Source organism: Macaca fascicularis, chromosome 16, assembly GCF_037993035.2.
Source record: "Macaca fascicularis isolate 582-1 chromosome 16, T2T-MFA8v1.1".
In the NCBI taxonomy this organism is placed as follows: domain Eukaryota; kingdom Metazoa; phylum Chordata; class Mammalia; order Primates; family Cercopithecidae; genus Macaca; species Macaca fascicularis.
Genome location: NC_088390.1, coordinates 16330618 through 16355901, shown reverse-complemented (window position 1 = coordinate 16355901; position 25284 = coordinate 16330618). Strand labels below are relative to the sequence as shown.

At 46.6% G+C, this 25284-nt stretch overlaps 1 protein-coding gene across 4 annotated transcripts in view; it reads left to right on the top strand.

Moving 5' to 3' along the window:
* The window catches only part of PIGL (phosphatidylinositol glycan anchor biosynthesis class L), a 113047-nt gene extending 88087 nt beyond the window's left edge, over positions 1–24960 (top strand). Inside the window, exons 4-8 of one of the 4 annotated variants that reach the window (XM_045376265.3) lie at positions 6182–6249; positions 9579–9610; positions 11632–11765; positions 16955–17009; positions 24415–24960. In XM_045376265.3, the coding sequence (XP_045232200.1) occupies positions 6182–6249; positions 9579–9610; positions 11632–11765; positions 16955–17009; positions 24415–24521 (396 nt within the window). In that variant the 3' untranslated portion in view covers positions 24522–24960. Of the gene's footprint in view, positions 1–4841; positions 5001–6181; positions 6250–9578; positions 9611–11631; positions 11766–16954; positions 17010–24414 lie in introns of those variants that run through there. The other 3 variants (XM_005582976.5, XM_005582977.5, XM_074018686.1) reach the window with 3 other exon arrangements.
* The last annotated feature ends 324 nt before the right edge of the window (positions 24961–25284 follow it).

The following is a 25284-nucleotide window of genomic DNA, read 5'->3' as shown; positions in this document are numbered from 1 at the left end:
ACTGCAAGGTACAGGATGAGAGAAAAAGCAAAGACTGGAGAATTTCAAAAGTGATGGAGCTGAATTTCATGGGACCCCAAATCCACTAACCAAGGGACTCCCCTCCAGCACCCTTCTGATATTCATCCAGCCAGTGTGCTAGCCAGCTCCATCTGATGGCAACAGACTGGGAGTTGAGTTATTCTAGGGTTTTCTGCTGTACAGTTTTCGTTTTTGTAGCAAGATGAGGTTCTTGTTCTTGTTGCCTAGGCTGGAATGCATGGTGCTATCATAGCCCACTATAACATCAAACTCCTAGGCTCAAATGACCCTCCTGCCTCAACCTCCTGAGTAGCTGGGGCTACAGGTGCACGCCAGAATGCCCAGCTAATTTTGTTGTTGTTGTTGTTGTTGTTTTTGAGGCAGAGTCTTGCTCTGTCACCCAGGCTGGACTGCAGTGGCGCCATCTCGGCTCACTGCAATCTCTGCCTCCCGGATTCACGCCATTCTCCTGCCTCAGCCTCCCGAGTAGCTGGGACTACAGGCACCTGCCACCATGTCCGGCTAATTTTTTGTATTTTTAGTAGATACGGGGTTTCACCATGTTAGCCAGGATGGTCTCAATCTCCTGACCTCGTTATCCACCCGCCTCGGCCTCCCAACGTGCCGGGATTACAGGCGTGAGCCACCGGCGCCCGGCCTGTTGTTGTTTTTTGAGACAGAGTCTCACTCTGTCGCCAGGCTGGAGTGCAGTGGTGTGATCTCAGCTCACTACTAACCTCTGCCTCCCGGGTTCAAGTGAATCTCCTGCCTCAGCCTCCCGAGTAGCAGGGACTACAGAAGCACGCCATCGTGCCTGGCTAGTTTTTTTGTATTTTTAGTAGAGACGGGGTTTCACCAACCTGGCCAGGCTGATCTTGAACTCCTGACCTCATCTCCCACCCACCTCGGCCCTCCAAAGTGCCGGGATTACAGGCGTGAGCCACCGCGCCCGGCCTCGCTGTACAGTTTTTAAAGACTATCTTCACCTCAACCCAGCGAGGAAAGTAGAGCTGGCATTACTTTTCCTGATCTTATACATGAGGAAAACCAAGACATTCCGTGTTGAAATAACTTCCAGTACTAAAGTTTTTCGACTTACCCAAGGTGCTGTGATTAACTAGAGTTAGAGATAAAAGTAGACTTTGATCTCCCCCAACCACCACCCCACCACCCACCTTGTACTGCATGGAAGGGTGAGATCAGAACCATGTATCTGAGTTATATGTTTAGCTCTTTTTTTTTTTTTTTTTTGAGATGGAGTTTCCCTCTTGTTGGCCATGTTGTAGTGCAATGGCGCAATCTTGTCTCACTGCAACCTCTGACTCCCAGGTTCAAGTGATTCTCCTGCCTCAGCCTCCCGAGTAGCTGGGATTACAGGCATGCGCCACCAGGCCCAGCTAATTTTGTATTTTTAGTAGAGACGGGGTTTCTCCATGTTGGTCAGGCTCGTCTTGAACTCCCGACCTCAGGTGATCTGCCTGCCTCTGCCTCCCAAAGTGCTGGGATTACAGGCGTGAGCCACCGCACCCAGCTGGCTTTTGAACTATATCAACCCTGAAGGGGTGAGATTCTTAGAATGACAGTTCAGAGACGGCTAGGAGAGTAGGGGAGATGGAAACACATGCTACTAATAGTAAGGCTCAGCTTCGATTGCCCAGCCCTGGGAAAGCCTTTCTCTTCAGGGCACTTGATCCCATGGAAACTTGGCAGTTGGGGCTTTAAAAGGAAAGGGAGAGGGAAATGAAAGAGAGAGGGTTCTGTCAGGGAGCTGCTCGGTTTTAACAAAAGGGGCCATTCCCATGGCACAAGCACAACCCTTCTCTCTGTTATCAGGAGACCATGTTGAGATTACCCTGAATTCACCTAAAGTGATGCTGACTCTTCATGATGTTCCCAATGATTCCTGAATCTCATGATGCCCAGAAGCCGGTCTCCCCATGGCCATGGCACTCTCAGAGGATGTTTGGTGACTGGACCTTGTGTTCTGTGGTTGTTTCCACTGTCTCCACCTCTTAGATTTGGTCCTCTTGCTAGGCCATAGGGTGTGGGCCTGACCCAGTGCAGTAAAGTCCAGGGCGCCTTGGCCTAGGTGCTAACTCCTTCAAAGTTTCTGCTTTATTTCCACAGCTGCGCGTTTCCAGCCTGCACTGTGCATGCTGGGTGGGAGAGGGCAGCTTGAATGCAATAACTGCACCTAGCACAGTTGTCAAGACTCTTTCTTTACTACCATGAAGGAAACCACATTTAAAAATGTGTCCCCTTATGTATCCTCTGGGCATTACATATAGTTCTGTCATCAAAGGTAAGAATGATTTTGACCCCAGTGCCTGGTACAGAGTAAGTGCTCAGTAATGTCAGTTAGCTATTATTACAGCTATTACCACAACCTCTAAAAAGAAATGCTCGGCTGGGCACAATATCTTATGCCTGTAATCCCAGCACTTTAGGAGGCCAAAACAGGAGGATCATTTGACCCCTGAGTTTGAGACCAGCCTGGGCAATGTGGCGAGACCTTGTCTTTACAAAAAGAAAATTTTTTAATTAGCTGGGCCTGGTGGCATGTGCCTATAGTCTCAGCTACTTGGGAGAGGAAGACAGGAGGATCACTTGAGCCCAGGAGTTCAAAGTTACAGTGAGCCATGATCACACCATTCCAGCCTGGGCGACAGAGGAAGACCTTGTCTCTAAAAAATAAAACAAAAACAAAAACAAAGAAACCCTGGATGCAGTGGCTCACGCCTGTAATCCCAGCATTTTGGGAGGCTGAAGCAGGCAGATTGCTTGAGCCCAGGAGTTCAAGACCAACCTCAGTAACATAATGAGACCTTGTCTCTACTAAAAATTTAGAAAATTAGCCAGGCATGGTGGCATGCCCCTGTAGTGCCAGCTACTTAGGAGGATGAGGTGGGAGGACTGCATGAGCCCAGGAGGTCAAGGCTGCAGTGAGCTATGATCATGCCACTGTACTACAGCCTGGGAGGCAGAGCAGGAACACTTAACCATCTCATAGATAATTAGATTAGTCTTCTTCCAGGGACCTAAAGACGAAAGTGATAAAGTGAACATAAAAGCAGTTTGAAAAGTAAGTGACAGAAGCATGAAAAGTATCCTGTTTTTTTTGTTGTTGTTTGTTTGTTTGTTTTTGTTTTTTTTGAGATGAGTCTCACTCAGTCACCCAGGCTGGAGTGCAGTGGCACGATCTCGGCTCACTGCAACCTCCGCCTCCTGGATTCACGCCATTCTCCCGCCTCAGCCTCCTGAGTAGCTGGGACTACAGGTGCCCGCCACCACGCCCAGCTAATTTTTTGTACCTTTTGTAGAGACCCCGCCCAGCCGAAAAGTATCATTTTTAAATTAGTTCTTACTTGGATTCCATCGTTGAGCACAAAACAGTAATCTGGTTCAGGATAGAAATATAAACATTAGGCCTGGTGTCATGGCTCACATCTGTAATCCCAGCACTTTGGGAGGCCAAGGCGGGTGGATCAGCAGGTCAGGAGTTCGAGACCAGCCTGGCCAACATGATAAAACCCATCCCTACCAAATATATAAAAAATTAGCCAGGTGTGGTGGCACGCACCTGTAATCCCAGCTACTCAGAAGGCTGAGGCAGAAGAATTGCTTGAATCTGGGAGGTGGAAGTTGCAGTGAGCCGAGAGATCACGCCACTGCACTCCAGCCTGGGCAACAGAGCAAGACTCCATCTCAAAAAAAAAAAAAAAGAAACAGAAATATAAACATTAGGCCAGGCGCATGGCTCATGCCTGTAATCCCAACACTGGGAGGCCGAGGCGGGTGGATCACTTGAGTCAGGAGTTTGAGACCAGCCTGGCCAACATGGTGAAACCCTGTCTCTACTAAAAATACAAAAATTAGCCAGGCGTGGTGGCACGTAACTGTAGGCCCAGCTACTTGGGAGCAGAGGTGAGAGAATCTCTTGAACCCAGGAGACGGGTTACAGTGAGCCAAGATCGCACCACTGCACTCTAGTTTGGGCAACAGAGCAAGACTCCATCTCAGAAAAAGAAAGAAAGAAAAAGTAATATAAACCATTCATCATTAAAAGACTCTAGTTGAATTATGGCATTCTGTTGTTAAAATTCTTCCATTACCCACCACTTCTGTTGATTTTGTCAACATGGTAATACATTGAGGGTCATGGTAACTTTAACGTCACAGGATCCTAAAATGTCTTCTGAATTATTAAAAAGTTTGTGTGTGTGTGGCCGGGCGCGGTGGCTCAAGCCTGTAATCCCAGCACTTTGGGAGGCCGAGGCGGGTGGATCACAAGGTCAGGAGATCGAGACTATCCTGGCTAACATGGTGAAACCCCGTCTCTACTAAAAATACAAAAAACTAGCCGGGCGTGGTGGCGGGCGCCTGTAGTCTCAGCTACTTGGGAGGCTGAGGCGGGAGAATGGCGTGAACCCAGGAGGCGGAGCTTGCAGTGAGCCGAGATCACGCCACTGCACTCCAGCCTGGGAGACACAGCGAGACTCCGTCTCAAAAAAAACAAAAAAAAAAAAAAAAAAGTTTGTGTGTGTGTGTGTGTGTGTGTGTGTGTGTGTTTGGTGCCATGAACAGTGAGGTTAACTATGTACTTATCTTTTCAAATAAGGGATCTATTAATGACTCTCAAGATAATCCTTCTAACCAGAGTGTTTGCTTGCCTGGGATACCATATTCCCTCACAGATGAGCTCTTCCAGACTCCAGGAGAAAGCATAACTAATCTAAACTTATGTACTTGGTTGGTAGCTATCAGAATAAGAGTACAGGTCTTCTGATTCTCTCTCTTTTTTTTTTTTTTTTTTTTTTGAGATGGAATTTCACTCTTGTCACCCAGGCTGGAGTCTAGTGACGTGATATTGGCTCACTGCAACCTCCACCTCCCAGGTTCAAGTGATTCTTCTGCCTCAGCCTCTCAGGTAGCTGGGATTACAGGCGCCCACCACCACGTCCGGCTCATTTTTGTATTTTTAGTAGACAGGATTTTGCCATGTTGGCCAGGCTGGTCTCGAACTCCTGACCTCAAGTTATCTGCCCGCCTCAGTCTCCCAAAGGTCTTTTGATTCTTACACAGTGCTTCTTCCTGCAACCTAGCACGCCTTCTCACATAGAGGATGCTGGTAAAGAGCGTGGACTGTGGAGTCAGAAAGATCCAAACCCCAAGAACAACTCCTCCACTCAGTGGCAAGGTGATCCCAGCTTCGGCCTCTGCTTTCTGAACTTCCTCAGATGTAAGATAGGGTTAATACTATGCCTTTGCTCAGTAAATGTTAGCCACTCTTATTAACAGAGGGCTTGCTGTATATGCAGTCACTATGCTTTACAGTTTAAAATAGAAAGACCAAGAGTGAATCCCTTCCCAGACCATTCCAATCCCAGTTCCAGGCTCCTTCATCCATGCAGGATGGTCACCTTTCCTTGGGGACAGCTGGCCTCTTTCTATCACCCCTAATCAACCATTCTATCCTTTTCTTCAGTCCTTGTTGTCGTTTTTATGTTTCTTTTATTATTTAAGTTAGCCTTATTATTATAATTATTCAAATTATTCTTTGTTTTTTCTTTAATTCATTTGTGTAGAAATGAAATGTTGGAATACAGACTGAGCTTGTAGTTAATAAACAGATGTTGATATAGCTGTGAAAATGGGAACAGAGGCAGTCTATGAATAAATACACTTTTTCCATGAACTCAATCCCAGGACACGGTGGACATTGTCCCTCAAAGTTTTTTTTTTGCCCTCAGTATGGCACGAGAAAAAGAGAACCAGTAATTCAGGCTGTATCTGCATGAACAGAGTTCACTTAGAAGCTAGCCAGGAATGTTAAATGTGCTAATAAATGGCTAAACCGATAAGCAACAAAGATATTCTGAACCCAAGTTGATATCATGGCTGAATTCCACTCTGCTCCACTGGTTAGGAACAAGAGTAAAGCATCAAACCCTGGGAAACAGTCTCTACGTGATCAACCACAGCACGAGCTACACACCACTGATCTGCTCCGAAGTCACTTCAGATAGATGCTGCATTTGGAAAGTTTCAGGGTTCTGTTCTCTCCTCTCCTTCCCAAGGGATGGAGATAGCTCCATTGAAGTTGAGGTGGTGGAGAAGGCATTCAGACAGTCATAAGTGAAAACCCTGTGTTTCTCTACAGGTGGTGACTTTCGATGCAGGGGGAGTAAGTGGCCACAGCAATCACATTGCTCTGTATGCAGCTGTGAGGTATGATTCTCTGGGCGATGGAGGTGGGGGAGGGTTTGTTTGTTTGATTAGGGCTCATGGTTTAAAGTCTAAAGCACTTTCCCACTTGTTATGTGAGCCCATGAAACTCACTGCTGGCTTATCATCTAGCCCTGCTCACTGCATCTCACCATGTCCTCTCTCTGAGAAATCTCTCTCGAGTCCTAGTACGAATGCTCATCTCCTAAACAGCTGAATTTTTTGTATACACTGAATACTGCAAATGGGGTAATTGACTTTATTCATCTCTTTTCTGTGGCCACAGAAATCTTGAGGGCCAAATTTGCAACCCCTGTGGCACATGGACAAGACTTTAAGGAATGAGTGCTGTGAATCAGTGTGCCTCCAGATTCACCATCTTCTTCCCCTTACTCTCACTTCCTTCATGTATTTTATACAACTCTCAAATCTTTGGAGAAGGAGGATATACATACATAATATGAAATGCGTTTGTTCTTCACAGTCACCCGATTTTACTGATATTTATTTACATTTTACCAATAAAAATAAAATGCAAGCTCAAAGATATGGAGTGACATAGTCATAGAAACATAGATGTGTTTCCTGTCCCCTAGCAAAGTGCTTCTCCTGGGCCCCTGATCAGCGGTGTGGCAGGCCTGTCCCAGCTACTGAGGAAGGAAAGGAGCAACTTGAAGGGAAGGACTTATTTGATAACCTTCTTCTAAACATGCTTAACACTCAGACTGAAGCAATGCAATATGTAAAGTTGGAAATGACCTCACCAACCATTAAGTCCAGCCACCTCATTTTACTGAGGCTGGGAAGTGGTTTGCCCAGCACTACAAGGTTAAACTATGGCAGAGGCAGAATTCAGGAATCCTAGTTCTCCATTCATTATTCTCTCAGATGTATGTGAAGACCAATCCAAACTGAAGACCCTCCTTGTCCTTAAATTTTGCATCACTTGGTGGAAGATGCTATAGTTTTACCCACATACTCTTTCTAGGCAGCTTTCCCTGTTTCCTTGACTGTGGAATGAGGGGAGGCTAGACTGTTCTCCCGTGAAGGCTATTCAGTTCCTGGTCCAGCCAGCGGCCACAGCTTTAGAGGAGACATGCTGCTAGTCACATTAGGTCCCTTCAGATTCAGGAAAGGAACATTCCCTGGTTAGTCTGAAATACAAATTTTTTTGATGATATATGGAAAAATGAGGCAGCCCCGGAGTGGTCTTTCCAACCACATGGTTACTCTGAGGCCTTGAGCTTCCAAGACTAGCATGGACAGCAAGCCCCATGGAGAACTGGAAAAATGGTCTCACCTCATTCTGGATGCACACTGAGCCTGGTGATTTCTCACCAAGAATTTACGCTGCACCAGAGAAAGGATCAGGTCAGGTCTGTTGCAAACATACTAAGAGTACCTCCACAGGCAGGGGGCTGGGGCACTTGAGATTGAGTCACCTGGTCCCATTCCTGGTCCAGTCATCACTGAAGTGGGGAAAAGCAGAGAAGGCATCATTCTGGATGGAAAGAACCCAAGGAGACAACTCTGTGTAGATAGAACTGCCTGGGACCATTTTCCTCAGAAGAGGCTGGAGTGCCACAGGCTCTCAGCACGAAGGTGGGCCACTGTGCTTCAGATAAAACAATTCGTGGACATGCCACCAATCTTCTAAAACCTTTTTCCCCACAGTCATCTCTTGCCTGCTAAATTCATTAGACTCACCTTAGCCCTCAGCCATCTTCAACTTTCTGTGGCATTTGGCCCTGCATGTCCCTCACTGCAATGCTGCTTTGGCTTATATGGCACCAGCTTGCCCTCCTCACTCTGGCCTTTCTGGCTACTTCTCAGTCTCTTCCTGGCTTCCCTCCCACCAGTGGCCCCTTGATCCCCCTGTCCCCAAGACTCGCTCCCCAGGCCTCCTCAGCACAGCTTCCCCTGTGGCTTTAAGGACTATAAGCTCTATTTCCAGACAGGTGCCTCCAGCTCACTGCTTTCCCTGGTTATCAGAATATCCACAGGGCTTTGCCCAGAGAACAGAACAAACCACTTCATTCTCAGGATCCCAGAAATCTTTTTCAGGTTTTTCTTTTTTTTCTTTTTTTTTTTTTTTTTTTTTTTTTTTGAGACGGAGTCTCGCTCTGTCGCCCAGGCTGGAGTGCAGTGGCGCGATCTCGGCTCACTGCAAGCTCCGCCTCCCGGGTTCACGCCATTCTCCTGCCTCAGCCTCCCGAGTAGCTGGGACTACAGGCGCCCACAACCACGCCCGGCTAATTTTTTGTATTTTTAGTAGAGACGGGGTTTCACCGTGGTCTCGATCTCCTGACCTTGTGATCCGCCCGCCTCGGCCTCCCAAAGTGCTGGGATTACAGGCGTGAGCCACCGCGCCCGGCCCTTTCTTTTCTTTTCTTTCTTTCTTTTTTTTTTTTTTTTTTTAAGACAGAGTCTCGCTCTGTCACCCAGGCTGGAGGGCAGTGGCGTGATCTCGGCTCACTGCAGCCTCCGCCTCCTGGGTTCAAGCGATTCTCCTGCTTCAGCCTCCTGAGTAGCTGGGACTACCAGTGCATGCCACCACACCTGGCTATTGTATTTTTATTAGAGATGGAGTTTCACCATGTTGGCCAGGCTGAGTTGAACTCCTGACCTCGTGATCCACCGACCTCGGCCTCCCAAAGTGCTAGGTTTACAGGTGTGAGCCACCGCGCCTGGCTCCTTTTTCAGGTTTTTCTACCTCTCAGGCTCTGCCAGGCAGTCAGTTCCATGAGTTTGTCAATTCTCTCTCAACTTCTCTTCTTTAACCCCTGTTCCCAAGAGTCTCTGTTCATATAAGTATGTGTGTCTATGTTGCCGGGGCTACCTTCCCAATCCTTCTCTGCCCCCAGATTTCTAAACAACAAAGTAGGGAAGAGACTTGGAGCTCATTGCAGTTGACACTCTCCTCCTCTTAAGGTGGTGAGCACAGAATGACCTTCACTGTCAGAAGGTAGGTGTGGGGGAGCTCAGAAAGGAGAAAGGAAATATCAGGGAAGAGCTATCAGTTAGCATTGTAAAATATTCCCCCATCATACTCCCATTACAATTTCAAGAGGAAAACTATGAAGAGTCCAGCACACTTATCTTCATTCTCTAATGGGCAAAGCTTAGACCAGGGTACTTCACAAGCCACAGACCAGCCTCTGGATTGGCTGTCCCTGGCTCAGGTGCCCATCCAGATCCCTTCAGCTGTTGCCAGAGGTATGGGATCCTGGAAATCTATGCAGTGATTTATGCAAAAGAAACCACCTGGAAACTCACATGGAGGGGGACCATGGGCATGGCAGCGTCTCACTCTTGTCCTTTCCCTCCTCCAGGGCCCTGCACTCAGAAGGGAAGTTACCTAAAGGTAAGGCTTGTTCCTTTTGCAAAGGGCCACAATATACCGTCCTTCTGAGAAACTTATGAGAGGGAAATTTGCAAATCCACGGAGAGCTGCCCTCAGCCAAGCAGAGGCAGTGGTTGGGGAGGCCGCCAAGCTCTTCCTCACTCACCTCAGGGTACCTGGCAAATTGTATCTGCCAGCAAGTGCCTGCCTGCAGGGCCACCTCTGGATGAGTGGGGAGGCCAGGTTTGCCCCTCACCTGTCTAGCTTTTTCACAGGGTGGATGTTTTACACCTCTGGTATTCTTCCAGTCTGAACTCAATCCCATCCCCCCACCAATTAGGCAGGTTGTAAATGACTGCTGGATGCTTGATGGATCAATCTGCCTTAGTCAGGAACTCTCCCTAACCCACAGAAAGTATTTGACCTCGCCGGGCGCGGTGGCTCACGCCTGTAATCCCAGCACTTTGGGAGGCTGAGGCGGGCGGATCACAAGGTCAGGAGATCGAGACCATGGTGAAACCCCGTCTCTACTAAAAATACAAAAAACTAGCCGGGCGAGGTGGCGGGCGCCTGTAGTCCCAGCTACTCGGGAGGCTGAGGCAGGAGAATGGCGTGAACCCAGGAGGCGGAGCTTTCAGTGAGCCAGGATCGCGCCACTGCACTCCAGCCTAGGCGACAGAGCAAGACTCTGTCTCAAAAAAAAAAAAAAAAAAAAGAAAGTATTTGACCTCACCTGACCATTTACTGCATGACCCCCATGCTTATCCTCTCTGGGCCAGTTTCTGGGGTGGTCTGTCATACCTCATAGGAGCGATATGAAGATTCAATGAATGAAAACATAAGTAGGTTATGCCCTTTCTGTGTGGGATGACTGAAAAGAGCTTACCAAGCCATGATGTCTTTGGTACATGACTATAGTTCGTTTGATTCTCTTTTTTTTTTTTTTTTTTTTTTTGAGATGGAGTTTCGCTCTTGTTGCCCAGGCTAGAGTGCAATGGAGGATCTTGGCTCACTGCAACCTCCACCTCCTGGGTTCAGGCCATTCTCCTGCCTCACCCTCCCCAGTAGCTGGGATTACAGACATGCACCACCATCCCTGGCTAATTTTTTTTTTTTTTTTTTTTTTTTGCATTTTTAGATGGAGTTTCTCCATGTTGGTCAGGCTGGTCTTGAACTCCTGACCTCAGGTGATCCACCCGCCTCGGCCTCCCAAAGTGCTAGGATTACAGGCATGAGCCACTGCACCCAGCCATTTGATTCTTATATCAATCCTGTGAGATGGGCAGGTCTCACACTATCAACACAATTTTACAGATTAGAAAACTGAGACTCAGGCTGGGTACGGTGGCTCACACCTGTAATACCAGCACTTTGGGAGGCCCAGGCGGGTGGATCACGAGGTCAGGAGATCGAGACCATCCTGACTAACACGGTGAAACCCCGTCTCTACTAAAAAATACAAAAAATTAGCCAGGCATGGTGGCGGGCGCCTGCAGTCCCAGCTACTTGGAAGGCTGAGGCAGGAGAATGGCATGAACCCGGGAGGTGGAGCTTGCAGTGAGCCAAGATCATGCCACTGCACTCCAGTCTAGGCAACAGAGCGAGACTCCATCTAAAAAAAAACAAAAACAAACAAAAATACCTGAGTCTCAGGGAGGTTAAAGGACTTTGCCAACCCTGTCAGTTTTTGACTGACGGAGCTAGAACCGGGTCTCTAACCTCCCAATACAGTAATTCCTGTCTCCTTCACCTTTCCTTTGGCTTTGAGGTAGCCAGATCTCAACCTCTAGCAACCAACCTTTTTTTGGTAGGGCACACGGCAGGGTAGAGGGTAGCCAGCCAGGTCTTCTGTGGCCCTTTTACTCATTCTAGCTGCAAGAATGATGGGCACAGAGCAGCTTTGGTGCCACAGAAACACCTGGCAATGCTGTGGCCACTGTCCTGCCCTGCCCTGAGCCACAGGGTAGAGGGAGGACGCTCAGGAGAAAATCTGGCTGGAGACCTCAAGGCTCATCACTTCTCCCTGTCTCCTTTCCAACCAGGGTGTTCTGTGCTCACACTTCAGTCTGTGAATGTGCTGCGCAAGTACATCTCCCTTCTGGATTTGCCCTTGTCTCGGCTTCATACTCAGGATGTCCTCTTTGTGCTCAACAGCAAAGAAGTGGCACAGGCCAAGGTGAGGATTGTAAATTCCTGGACACCCCAACTCAGATCTCTGCCCCAGACCCCTTGTCTCCTCAAAGCCCCACCTCTGCAGAAGCCCTACTTGAAGGCCTTCCACAGTGGTTCAGCATCTGTCCCTGAGAGTTAGGACTAGGCCAGCTAGATCTTGAGAGGCATAGATTTTTCAATGACTTTAGCCTTTTTTTCTAATTATAAAAATAATATATGCTTTTTCTAAAACTAAGTAACACATGCTCATTGCAGAAAATTTTGAAAAACATAAAAGCATCAAAAAGAAAATAAAAATAGGAACAATTACCTGCAGCCCCACCAATCACAGGTAATCCTTGTTAACATGTTGGGCTACATCTTTCTACTCTTTTTTTTTTTTTTGAGACGGAGTTTTGCTCTTGTCGCCCAAGCTGCAGTGCAGTGGCACAATCTCAGCTCACTGCAACCTCCGCCTCCCGGGTTCAAGCGATTCTCCTGCTTCAGCCTCCTGAGTAGCTGGGATAACAGGCACCCGCCCCCACACCTGGCTAATTTTTTGTATTTTTAGTAGAGCTGGGGTTTCATCATGTTGGCCAGGCTGGTCTCAACCTCCTGATCTCAGGTGATCCGGCCACCTTGACCTCCCAAAATGCAGGGATTACAGGCGTGAGCCACTGCGCCCGGCCCTACTCTTTATATATTTATGGTGTGTAGGTGTAAACGCATTTCAGATGGGATCACACAGTGTCTATTTAAAACCTGCTTCGGCCGGGCGCGGTGGCTCACGCCTGTAATCGCAGCATTTTGGGAGGCTGAGGCGGGCAAATTACGAGGTCAGGGGTTCAAGACCATCCTGGCCAACATGTTGAAACCCCGTCTTTACTAAAGCTACAAAAATTAGCCGAGCATAGTGGCATGCACCTGTAGTCCCAGCTACTCGGGAAGCTGAGGCAGAAGAATCGCTTGAACCTGGGAGGCAGAGGTTGCAGTGAGCTGGGATCACACCACTGCACTCCAGCCCGGGCGACAGAGCTGATTCTGTCTAAAAAAAAAAAAAAAAAAAAAAAAACCTGCTTTAACAATATGTTATGGGTTGGGCACAGTGGCACATGCCTGTAATCCAAGTACTTTGGGAGGCCAGGGTGGGTGGACTGCTTGCTGGGCAACAGAGCAAAACCCATCTCTACAAAAAAATTAGCCAGGCATGGTGGCACATGCCAGTGGTCCCAGCTACTCGGGAAGCTGAGGCAGGAGGTTCACTTGAGCCCAGGAGGTCAAGGTTGCAATGAACCCTGATCACACCATTGCACTCCAGCCTGGGCAACAGAGCCAGACCCTAGCCAAAAAAAAATCAGAACTATTTATTATGAACATTTTCTCCTATTTCATTTAGTATTCAAATAGCAATGGCTGCCAATTACTCCACTGTATGTATATACCATAAGATATATCATGAATCCCTTACTGTTGGACATTTTGATTTGCCATTTTATCACTGTTATACATGGAGCAATGCTCCCAGCTTGAGGTTAAGGAGAATTCAGACATGCCAGGAGCCTCTGTAAAGAGCCTAGGGGAGGCCAGGCGGGGTGGCTCACGCCTGTAATCCTAGCACTTTGGTGGGCTGAGATGGGCGAATCGTCTGAGTTCAGGAGTTTGAGACCAGCCAACATGGTGAAACCCCGTCTCTACTAAAATACAAAAAAGTTTTTTTTTTTTTTTTGTATTTTTAGATGGAGTTTCTCCATGTTGGTCAGGCTGGTCTTGAACTCCTGACCTCAGGTGATCCACCCGCCTCGGCCTCCCAAAGTGCTAGGATTACAGGCATGAGCCACTGCACCCAGCCATTTGATTCTTATATTAATCCTGTGAGATGGGCAGGTCTCACACTATCAACACAACACGCCCTCCCGGGCGTGGCAGCATACATCTGTAGTCCCAGTTACTCAGTAGGCTGAGGCAGGAGACTTGCTTGAACCCGGGAGGCAGAAGTTGCAGTGAGCTGAGATCACGCCACTGTACTCCAGCCTGGACAACAGAGTGAGACTCCGAGTCTCCGTCTCCAAAAAAAAAAAAAAAAAAAAGAGCCCAGGGCAGACTGCAAGAAGCCTATATGAAGCCTATATGCAGGTTGAGGAAGAGCTAGGCCAGGTCAGGTCATCCTAGGGAAAACTCTTAGCTGTCCATGGAGCAGGTGATTGAGTGCCATCAGAGTTAGGGAGAGGGTGGGCTGGGAGAATTGTTCCCCAGTTTGTCTCCAGGTGCATCCCCCTGTAGACTTAAGCCCCCCACAGAGAGACGGGTAGCACAATAAGTGAAAGAACCAAGTCGGGGATTCTGGCTCGTGCCTGTAGTCTCAGCTGCTTGAGAGGTTGGGGTGGGAGGATGGCTTGAGCCCAGGAGTTTGTGTCTGCCCTGGGCAACACAGCTTTATTAGGAAGAAGGGAAGGGGAAGGGGAAAGGGAAGGGAGAGAGAGAGGAAGGAAGGGAGAAAGAAAGAGAGAGAGAGAAGGAGAGAGTGAGAGAAAGAAAAGGAAAGAAGGAAGGAAGGAAGGAAGGAAGGAAGCGGGGAGAGAGGAAGGGGAAGGTAAGGAAGGAAGGGAAGGAAGAGAGAGAGGAAGGGAGAAAGAAAGAGAAGGGAGGGAGAGAGAAGGAGAGAGGAAGGAAGGGAGGGAGGGAAGGAAGGAAAGAAGGAAGGGAGAGAAGGAGGGAAGGAAGGAAGGAAACAAGGAAGCGAGGGAAAGAGGGAGAGAGAGAGAAAAAAGGAAAGAAGGAAGGAAAAAATCTAAGAGAATAGAAGAAACTCAGGATGATTATTTTGGTTTTGGGGTTTTTTTGTTTAGCTTTATTTTCTTTTCTTTTTTTTTTTTTTTTTTTTTTTGAGACGGAGTCTCGCTCTTTCGCCCAGGCTGGAGTGCAGTGGCCGGATCTCAGCTCACTGCAAGCTCCGCCTCCTGGGTTTACGCCATCCTCCTGCCTCAGCCTCCCGAGTAGCTGGGACTACAGGCGCCCGCCACCACGCCCGGCTAGCTTTTTGTATTTTTTAGTAGAGACGGGGTTTCACTGTGTTAGCCAGGACGGTCTCGATCTCCTGACCTCGTGATCCACCCGTCTCGGCCTCCCAAAGTGCTGGGATTACAGGCTTGAGCCACCGCGCCCGGCCTAGCTTTATTTTCTAAATTTTATTTGAGATGGAGTCTTCCTCTGTTACCCAGACTGGAGTGCAGTGGCACAATCTCGGCTCACTGCAACCTCCGCCTCCCAGGTTCAAGTAATTCCGTCTCAGCTTCTCCAGTAACTGGGACTACAGGTGCACACCACCACGCCCAGCTAATTTTTGTATTTTTAATAGAAACAGAGTTTCACCATATTGGTCAGGTTGGTCTCGAACTCCTGACCGCAGGTGATCTACCCACCTTGGCCTCCCAAAGTGCTGGGATTACAGGCTAAGCCACTGTGCCTGGCGATTTTTTTTTTTTTTTTTTTTTTTTTAGATGGAGTCTTGCTCTGTCGCCCAGGCTGGGGTACAATGACATGATCTCAGCACACTGCAACCTCTGCCTCCCAGGTTCAAGCGATTCTCTTGCCTCAGGCTCTCGAGTAACTGGGAGTACAGGCACATGCCACCACGCCCAGCTAATTTTTGTATTTTTAGTAGAGGCGGGGTTTCACCAGGTTGGCCAGGCTGGTCTTGAACTCCTGACCTCAGATGATCCACTCACCTCTGCTTCCCAAAGTGCTGGGATTACAGGCGTGAACCACTGCACTGGGCTTGTTTTTTTTTTTCTTCTTTTTTCTTTTTGAGACGTAGTTTCGCTCTTGTTGCCCAGGCTGGAGTGCAATGGTGCGATCTCGGATCACTGCACCCTCCACCTCCTGGGTTCAAGTGATTTTTCTGCATCATACTCCCGAGTAGCTGGGATTACAGGCATGTGCCACCATGCCCAGCTAATTTTGTATTTTTAGTAGACACAGGGTTTCGCCACATTTGTCAGGCTGGTCTTGAACTCCTGACCTCAGGTGATCCATCCGCCTCAGCCTCCCGTAGTGCTGGGATTACAGGCATGAGCCACCGTTCCCAGCCCATATTTTCTGAATTTTCTACAGTAAACCTTTGTACCTAGTAAGAGGCACTTTGCTAGGTACTGAGAATGCAGTGTTGAGCACATATCTTGTTTCTTCGATCGTACATTAGTTTTTGTACTTTATTATTTCTGTCCTACTTTATTTATGGTTTTATTCCCTTCCTTCCTTCCTTCCTTCCTTCTTTCTGCTCTTTCTTTCTTTCTTTCTGCTGTTATTTATTTTTTTTTTTTAGACAGAGTTTTGCTCTTGTTGCCCAGGCTGGAGTACAATGGTGTGATCTCGGCTCACTTCAACCTTCGCCTCCTGGGTTCAAGTGATTCTCCTGCCTCAGCCTCCCGAGTAGCTGAAATTACAGGCACACACCACCATGCCTGGCTAATTTTGTATTTTTAGTAGAGACAGGGTTTCTCCATGTTGGTCAGGCTGGTCTCGAACTCCCGACCTCAGGTGATCCGCCCACCTCAGCCTCCCAAAGTGCTGGGATTACAGGCATAAATCATCGCACCCAGCCTATTTATTTATTTTTTATTTTTATTTTTTGACACAGTCTTGCTCTGTCGCTGAGGCTGGAGTGCAGTGGAGCGATCTCAGCTCACCACAACCTCCACCTCCTGGGTTCAAGCAATTCTCCTGCCTCAGTCTCCTGAGTAGCTGGAACTACAGGGGCCCACTACCGTGTCTGGCTAACTTTTGTATTTTTAGTAGACACTGGGTTTCGCCATGTTGGCCAGGCTGGTCTTGAACTTCTGACCTCAAGTGATCCACCCAGCTTGGCCTCCCAAAGTGCTGGGATTACAGGCGTGAGTCACTGCACCCAGCCTGTTCTTTAAATCTCTTTAACTTGAAAGGTTAGTTTTGTTTTCACTTACAATCTTCAAAAAAAAAAAAAAAAAAACTTTAATACTATTAATTTTCCTTGAAGTGTTTCTTTAGCTACACATGATAAGTTTTGATATGTAGTTCTCCTATTGTCACCTAATTATAAGTAATTTATAGTCTCCATTGTGAGTTCCTCCTTAATCTTTGAGGGTATAGAGTTTACAGACATGTATGTCAATCTTCATTATTTGTAGTTCAATATTTATGAATGCACCTACTCACTAAAATTCATTTGTAACTCCAAAGTCAGTGCTCGAAGTGCTTTTGTGGTCATTCGTGGACACTCGCAGAGGGGTGAAACGTGAGTCACTGGATGCACATATGCATGTTCCCAACTGTTTCAACTCTCCCACTGTAAAAAAATACCTTTTTGTGGTATATTTCATGCCCCATTTTTCTCATTTTTGTGGTTTTTGTTGATTTTGCTGTTTAAAATAGCCTCTAAGAATGATGCTGAACTGCTGTCTTGCATTCCTAAGCACAAGAGGCTGTAATATGCCTTATGTGGGTTTGATCACAAGCATGAGTTACAGTGCAATTGGCCATGAGTTCAGTGCTAATGAATCCACAATATGTATTTCATATGGAGTTTTTAAACAGAAATATACATAAAACAAGGTTATATATTGATGGATGGATGAAACTATTGTGGCCAAAGGCTTGGGGGAACCCAACCCTGTATTTCTGCTAGAAACAATGGTTCAGTATTCACTAATTCAGTGTTCTCAGTGACTTTATAGAACTACCACAAATGAGAATGGCATGGCTATGTGTGTATATGTGGTCTTTTTTTTTTTCTTGTTTTTTTTTTTTCTTTGAGACAGAGTTTCACTCTTGTTGCCCATGCTGGTGTGCAAGGGTGCGATCTCAGCTCATTGCAACCTCCACCTCCCAGGTTCAAATGATTCTCCTGCCTCAGCCTCCCAAGGAGCTGGGATTACAGGCACGCGCCACCATGCCCGGCTAATTTTCTAATTTTTAGTAGAGACAGGGTTTCTCCATGTTGGTCAGGCTGGTCTCCAACTCCCGACCTCAGGTGATCTGCCCGCCTTGGCCTCCCAAAGTGGTAGGATTACGGGCGTGAGCCACTGTGCCCTGCCGTGTATGTGGTATTTTTATTGTTAATTTATAATTTAATTGCTTTGTGGTCAGTGAATGGTTTTCGTAACACTGATTTTTTTTTTTTTTTTTTTTTTTTTTTTTGAGGTGGAGTCTTGCTCTGTCGCCCAGGCTGGAGTGTAGTGGTGAGATCTCAGCTCACTGAAACTTCTGCCTCCTGGGTTCAAGTGATTCTCCTGCCTCAGCCTCCTGAGTAGCTGGTATTACAGACAGGCTGACACCACCAAGCCTGGCTAAGTTTTTTGTATTTTTAGTAGAGACGGAGTTTCACTATATTGGCCAAGCTGGTCTTGAACTCCTGACCTGGTCGTCCGCACACCTCAGCCTCCCAAAGTGATGGGATTACAAACATGAGCCACCGCACCCTGCCCAAAGCTGCTATATCTTTTTTTTTTTTTGAGACGGAGTCTCGCTGTGTTGCCTAGGCTGGAGTGCATTGGCACAATCTCGGCTCGCTGTAAGCTCCACCTCCCAGGTTCATGCCATTCTCCTGCCTCAGCCTCCCCAGCAGCTGGGACTACAGGCACCTGCCACCACGCTCAGCTAATTTTTTGTATTTTTAGTAGAGACGGGGTTTCGCCGTGTTAGCCAGGATGGTCTCGATCGCCTGACCTTGTGATCCGCCTGCCTCGGCCTCCCAAAGTGCTGGGATTACAGGTGGGAGCCACTGCGCCCAGGCTCTGTCATATCTTTTTAGGAGATTATTTATCTTATTTATTTATTTATTTTGAGACAGAGTTTTGCTCTTGTTGCCCAGGCTGGAATGCAATGATGCAATCTCAGCTCACCACAACCGCTGCCTCCTGGGTTCAAGCGATTCCCCTGCCTCAGCCTCCTTAGTAGCTGGAGTTACAGGCATGCACTACCACGCCCAGCTAATTTTGGATTTTTTTTTTTTTTTAGTAGAGATGGGGTTTCACCATGTTGGTCAGGCTGGTCTCAAACTCCTGACCTCAAGTGATCCACCCGCCCCGGGCTCCCAAGGTGCTGAGGTTACAGGCATGAGCCACTGCGTCTAACCAATTCCTCTTATTATCTTATAAGTTCCCTCTTTTGTAATGGTTTTCCCTTTATCTTCTATTTTATTTTTATTTATTTATTTTTTTGAGACAGGGTCTCGCTCTGTCGCCAGGCTGGAGTGCAGTGGCAATCTCGGCTCACTGCAATCTCCACTCATTGCAATCTCCACCTCCCGGGTTCAAGCAATTCTCCTGCCTCAGCTTCCCGAGTAGCTGGGATTACAGGCGCCCACCACCACGCCCCACTAATTTTGTATTTTTAGTAGAGACAGAGTTTCTCCATGTTGGTCAGGATGGTCTCGAACTCCCCACCTCAGGTGATCAACCTGCCTTGGTCTCCCAAAGTGCTGCAATTACAGGCATGAGCCACCATGCCCAGCCTTAATTGTTGTATTTTTAGTAGAGATGGGCTTTCACCATGTTGGCCAGGATGGTCTCGATCTCCTGACCTCGTGATCCGCCCGCCTTGGCCTCCCAAAGTGCTGAGATTACAGGCGTGAGCCACCATTCCTGGCCCATATACTAGCTTTCTTTCTTTTTTTTTTTTAATTTTAATTTTATTTTGAGACGGAGTCTCATTCTGTCACCAGTCTGGAGTACAGCGGTGCGATCTCGGCTCACTGCAACCTCCGCCTCCTGGGTTCAAGCGATTCTCCTGCCTCAGCCTGCCAAGTAGCTGGGATTATGCGTATGTGCCACCATACCCAGCTAATTTTTATATTTTTAATAGAGACAGGGTTTTGCCATGTTGGCCAAGCTGGTCTCAAACTCCTGACCTCAGATGATCTACCTGCCTCGGCCTCCCAAAGTGCTGGGATTACAGGTGTCATCCACCACGCCTGGCCTCCATATACCAGCTTTCTTTAGGTTAGTATCTGCATGGTTTATCTCTTTCATCCTTTTATTTTCACCCTTTTCTTGTGATTTTTAGTTGTATTTTCTGTAAGTGGCATGTAGTTGGAATTTTTTTAAGTCCTGCTATGAAATATTGCGGATATATTTGGTCTATTTTTATTTGTAATTACTGCTATATTTAGACAGTTCTACTATCTAATTTTGTGTTTTCTGTTCAACACTCCTCCCACCCCCAATTCTTTTCCTGCCTTCTATTAGTCAAGTTTTCCACAGTCTCTCTCCCTTGTTTCTCTCCCTGCTGTTTGTGGTGGCCCCCTACATTTTTTAAAATATAATTTAAAATTTTTTTTAGAGATAGGCTCTCATTCTGTCTGTCACCCAGGCTGGTGTGCAGTGACATGGTCATAACCCACAGAAGCCTTGAACTCCTGAGCTCAAGAAATCGTCTGACCTCAGTCTCCCAAGTAGCCGCTGCACCTGGGCAAATGTATTGAATTATATAAGTAATTATTATGTATAATTACAAGTAATAATTACACAATTATTAAGATGTTTAAAAATTTTAAAAAGAAAGGCTGTGCACATTGGCTCACGCCTATAATCCCAGCAGTTTGGGAGGCTGGTGGATCGCCTGAGGTCAGGAGTTCGCGATCAACCTGACCAACATAGCCAAACCCCGTCTCTACTAAAAATACAAAAATTAGCTGGGCGTGGTGGCGCATCCCTGTAACCCCAGCTACCTGGGAGGCTGAGGCAGGAGAATCACTTGAACCTGCGAGGCGGAGGTTGCAGCAAGCCAAGGTCGCGCCATTGCACTCCAGCCTGAGTGACAAGAACAAAACTTTGTCTCAAAAAAAATTAAAAAGAAAAAATTAGTCTGGGCATGGTGGCTCATGCCTCTAATCCCAGCACTTTGGAAGGCCAAGGGAGGAGGATCGCTTGAGGCCAGGAGTTTAAGACCAGCCTGGGCAACATAGCAAGACCCTGTCTCTACAAAAAAATTTTTTTTTAAATTAGCCAGGTGTAAAAGGCCAGGTGCAGTGGCTCACGCCTGTGATCCCAGCACTTTGGGAGCCCGAGGTGGGCAGATCACAAGGTCAAGAGATTGAGACCATCCTGGCCAACATGGCGAAACCCCATCTCTACTAAAAATACAAAAAATTAGCCAGACGTGGTGGCAGGCGCCTGTAATCCCAGCTACTCGGGAGGATGAGGCAGGAGAATCACTTGAACCCGGGAGGCAGAGGTTGCAGTGAGCCGAGATCACGCCATTGCACTCCAGCTTGGGCAAAAAGAGCAAAACTCTGTCTCCAAAAAAAAAAAAAAAAAATAGCCAGGTGTGGCAAAGCCTATCTGTAGTCCCAGCTACTTGAGAGGCTGAGGTAGGAGTATCATTTGAGCTCAAGAATTGGAGACTGTGGTGAGTCATGATCATGCCACTGCACTCCATCCTGGGCAATAGAGTGAGACCCTGTCTCTAGAAAAAAAAAAAAAAAATATATATATATATATATATATATATATATAAATTAAATAAAATATATGTACTTTGACCCGATAATTTTTATTTCCATAATTTTTTTCAATCCTACTCCTTCTGTATATTTTTATAATTTTATGTTCAGGAAGTGAACAAAGATGTGTCCAGAAATTTATGTCCAAGGATTTTCATTAGAATAATTTATAATAACCAAAATAGGAACTAATATTCACCAGGTGAATGAGACAGTACTATATAACGAATAAAATTACAGTTTTGAAGGATATATAGTGAAAATGCTCCAAAAGAGGGGAAAAAGCAGAAATACAAAATTGCACACATAATTTTGGACACATCTAAATAAATTTTTGGACACACTACATAAATAATTTCTGTAAGTGTCTATCTTAATGAATGCTGAAAGTCGTTGAAAGATTAGGGCATCTCAGTATATGGGCCATGTAGGCAGCATGATATGGGAAATCCTTGTAACTTGGTAACTATTACAAGTAGACAAATCAAGTGTGATTGGACTACAATGTTCTCTCTCAATTTTTTCCTAAATATTTTTTTCTTTATTACAGTCTTCAAAATTTTCATTTTATTCTGTGATCTTACACATCCATTTTGTTTGATGGTAAATTTCCTTTAAAAATTATAGTTGGAGGCCGGGCACAGTGGCTCACGCCTGTAATCTCAGCACTTTGGGAGGCCGAGGCGGGTGGATCATGTGGTTAGGAGATCGAGACCATCCTGGCCAACATGGTGAGACCCCATCTCTACTAAAAATACAAAAATTAGCCAGATGTGGTGGCACGCACCTGTAATCCCAGCTACTCGGGAGGCCGAGGCAGGAAAATAGCTTGAACCCAGGAGGCAGAGGTTGTGGTGAGCCGAGGTGGGGCCACTGCACTCCAGCCTGGCAACACAGCAAGACTCCATCTCAACAAAAAAAAAAAAAAAGAAAGAAAGAAAAAGAAAACATTGTAATTGGGCCGGGCGAAGTGGCTCACTCCTGTAATTCCAGCACTTTGGGAGGCCAAGGCAGGTGGATCACTTGAGGTCAGGAGTTCAAGACCAGCCTGAACAACATAGTGAAACCATGTGTCTACTAAAAAAACAAAAATTAGCCAGGCGTGGTGGCAGGTGCCTGTAATCCCAGCTACTTGGGGGCTAAGGCAGGAGAATCACTTGAACCCAGGAGGCAGAGGTTGCGCTAAACCGAGATTGAACCATTGCACTCCAGCCTGGGCGACAGAGTGAGACTCCATCTCAAAAAAGAAAAAAAAAAAAATTATAGTTGGGCTGGGTACGGTGGCTCACACCTGTAATTCCAGCACTTTAGGAGGCTGAGGTGGGTGGATCACTTGAGGTCAGAAGTTCGACACCAGCCTGGCCAACATGATGAAACCCCATCTCTACTAAAAATACAAAAATTAGGTGAGTATGGCAGTGGGAGCCTGTAATCCCAACTACCCAGTAGGCTGAGGCAGGAGAATTGCTTGAACCCAGGAGGCAGAGGTTGCAGTGAGCTGAGATCGTGCCACTGCACCCCAGCCTGGGCGATAGAGACTCCATCTCAAAAAAAAAAAAAAATCATAGTTGGATTTCCTGTTGAAATAATGCTGCATAATATTTACTCAATAATATTCTATGGTGATTGTTCTGCCTCAATTCTCTTTATCAGTTAAAGCTTGGTTATCACAGGTGTGTTTATGTCTTTAAAGTCATGTAGGTTCTTTTTCTTTTCTTTTCTTTTTTTCTTTTTTTTTGAGATGGAGTTTCACTCTTGTTGCCCAGGCTGGAGTGCAATGGTGTGATCTCAGCTCACTGCAACCTCTGCCTCCCAGGTTCAAGCGATTCTTCTGCCTCAGGCTCCCAAGTAGCTGGGATTACAGGCATGAGCTCCCACACCCGGCTAATTTTGTATTTTCCATAGAGACGGGGTTTCTCCACTTTGGTCAGGCTGGTCTCGAACTCCTGACCTCAGGTGATCCGCCTACTTTGGCCTCCCAAAGTGCTGGGGTTACAGGTGTGAGCCACTGCACCTGGCAAGTCATGTAGCATCTGACAATGAATATAAAAGGGGTTCTTTACATAAAAGTTTGTGAAGATATTAGCTTAGAGAGGCAAGTTAATTATGGTACTCAGAGATAAACAGGCACATCCTTTTATGTATATCTAGTGAAGTCAGTTGCTGTAATCTATTCTGTTTAAAAACCGAACTATACTAGGTCTGAATAACAAGATAATGTACATTTCCCCTAGAAGGTGGGAACGACAACTCACGCCTGTGTGCCATTCCTTGTTTTCTTCTTCTGACAGTGATTGTACCTCCGAAATGACCTAACTCAGAGGAATTTGGGCATAGTGTACTAGCACGTACTAGGTTGCTTCCCATGAAACATCCCTGTCTGTGTTGTACATTTGAGGTAGTAGCAACATGATTAAGAATGTGGACTGTAAACGGCCAGGCGTGGTGGCTCAGGCTTGTAATCCCAGCACTTTGGGAGGCCGAGGCGGGCAGATCACAAGGTCAGGAGACCATCCTGGCTAACGCAGTGAAACCCTGTCTCTACCAAAAATACAAAAAATTAGCTGGGTGTGGTGGCGAGTGCCTATAGTCCCAGATACTCGGGAGGCTGAGGCAGGAGAATGGCGTGAACCCGGGAGACAGAGTTTGTAGTGAGCCAAGATTGCGCCACCGCACTCCAGACTGGGCGACAGGGCGAGACTCCATCTCAAAAAAAAAAAAAAAGAAAAAACTAAAAAAAAAGAAAAAAAAGAATGTGGACTGTAGAGTCAATCAGATGGCTCTGGGTTAAAATCTCAGCCAGCTCTACTACCTACTAGCTATTTGAGACTGATGAGTTTCCTCATCTATTTATTTTTTTAAAAAACAGTAATAACAGTACTTGATTCACAGGGTTGTTAACATTGAGATGATGCATGTGGACTGTTTTGCCAGTTTTCTGGCATCCCATAGTGAGTGTTGTAGCTACCGTGAGCATTGTGTGTTATAATCACAGGGAGTAAGTAGGACATATGAAAGCAGGGGCCATGATAGGGGGCCAATCCAGAGAGGTTCGTGGGTTACGGGAAGAAGACAGATAAGGCTATAGCATGAAGCATATTAGTGCGAGGAAGGATTTAAGGTGAGGAGGCCAGATCTGAAAGTAATGAAACAGCTCCAGTGCAAGTGTTTCATAACTGATTCTCTTTGATTCTTCTAGAGAGCCATGTCCTGCCACCGCAGCCAGCTCCTCTGGTTCCGCCGCCTCTACATTCTCTTCTCCCGGTACATGAGAATCAACTCACTGAGCTTCCTCTGAAGCCTTGAAGGGTTTTCAGATCCAAGGAACAGAGGGGAAAATAGACAAAGGTGTGCAGGGGACCTGGCCTGGCACTGGCTTATTTGCCTGAGCTCAAGGAGATCCCCGCTGGAGCAGCCTCTGCAAAAGGGAGCCCATGTAGGCCAGGGGCTGTCCAAACTCCAGCTTCTTCCCCTGGGAAAAAACCCAAAGAACCAAAAACAAACCACCCCAAGGATAATAATAGCTACCCTGCTAGCTTCTCAAGTTCTTGTGAATCACAATTTACATAATGACACAGTATATGTGGAACACCTAGCCCAGTGTCTGGGCAGGTCCCTATTATCATAAATGAATGTAAAAGTGCTCTTAAAAACACTCCACAGATGTGACTTTTACATTGTTTCCAAAGTAAGGTCACCAAAAACACATACATAAAATGCAACAGTGTGTGTTGAATTGGTTCAATCATAATTCATTTGATTTTTCTTTTATCAGAATGCGGGTCTAGGAAAAACTTGCCCTATTTAACAGCACAGCTGTTGACTGAAGCATCCAAGTACCAGTCACTGGGGTGGGCACTGTTTTATACAGAGACGATTACAAGGGCTCTGCCCCAAAGAGCTTACAATCAAATATGTCAGCTCTCAGTCTTTTTGGAGAAGTAGGAAATAGGAAGATAAATCTGAGACTTAAAAAAACACAAAAAATTCAAGAACCCACTGTCTTAAAATTGTCCTACAAACAAAAGCACTCTGAAAGCTCTGGCTTGGAAACTACTCTCAGAATCCA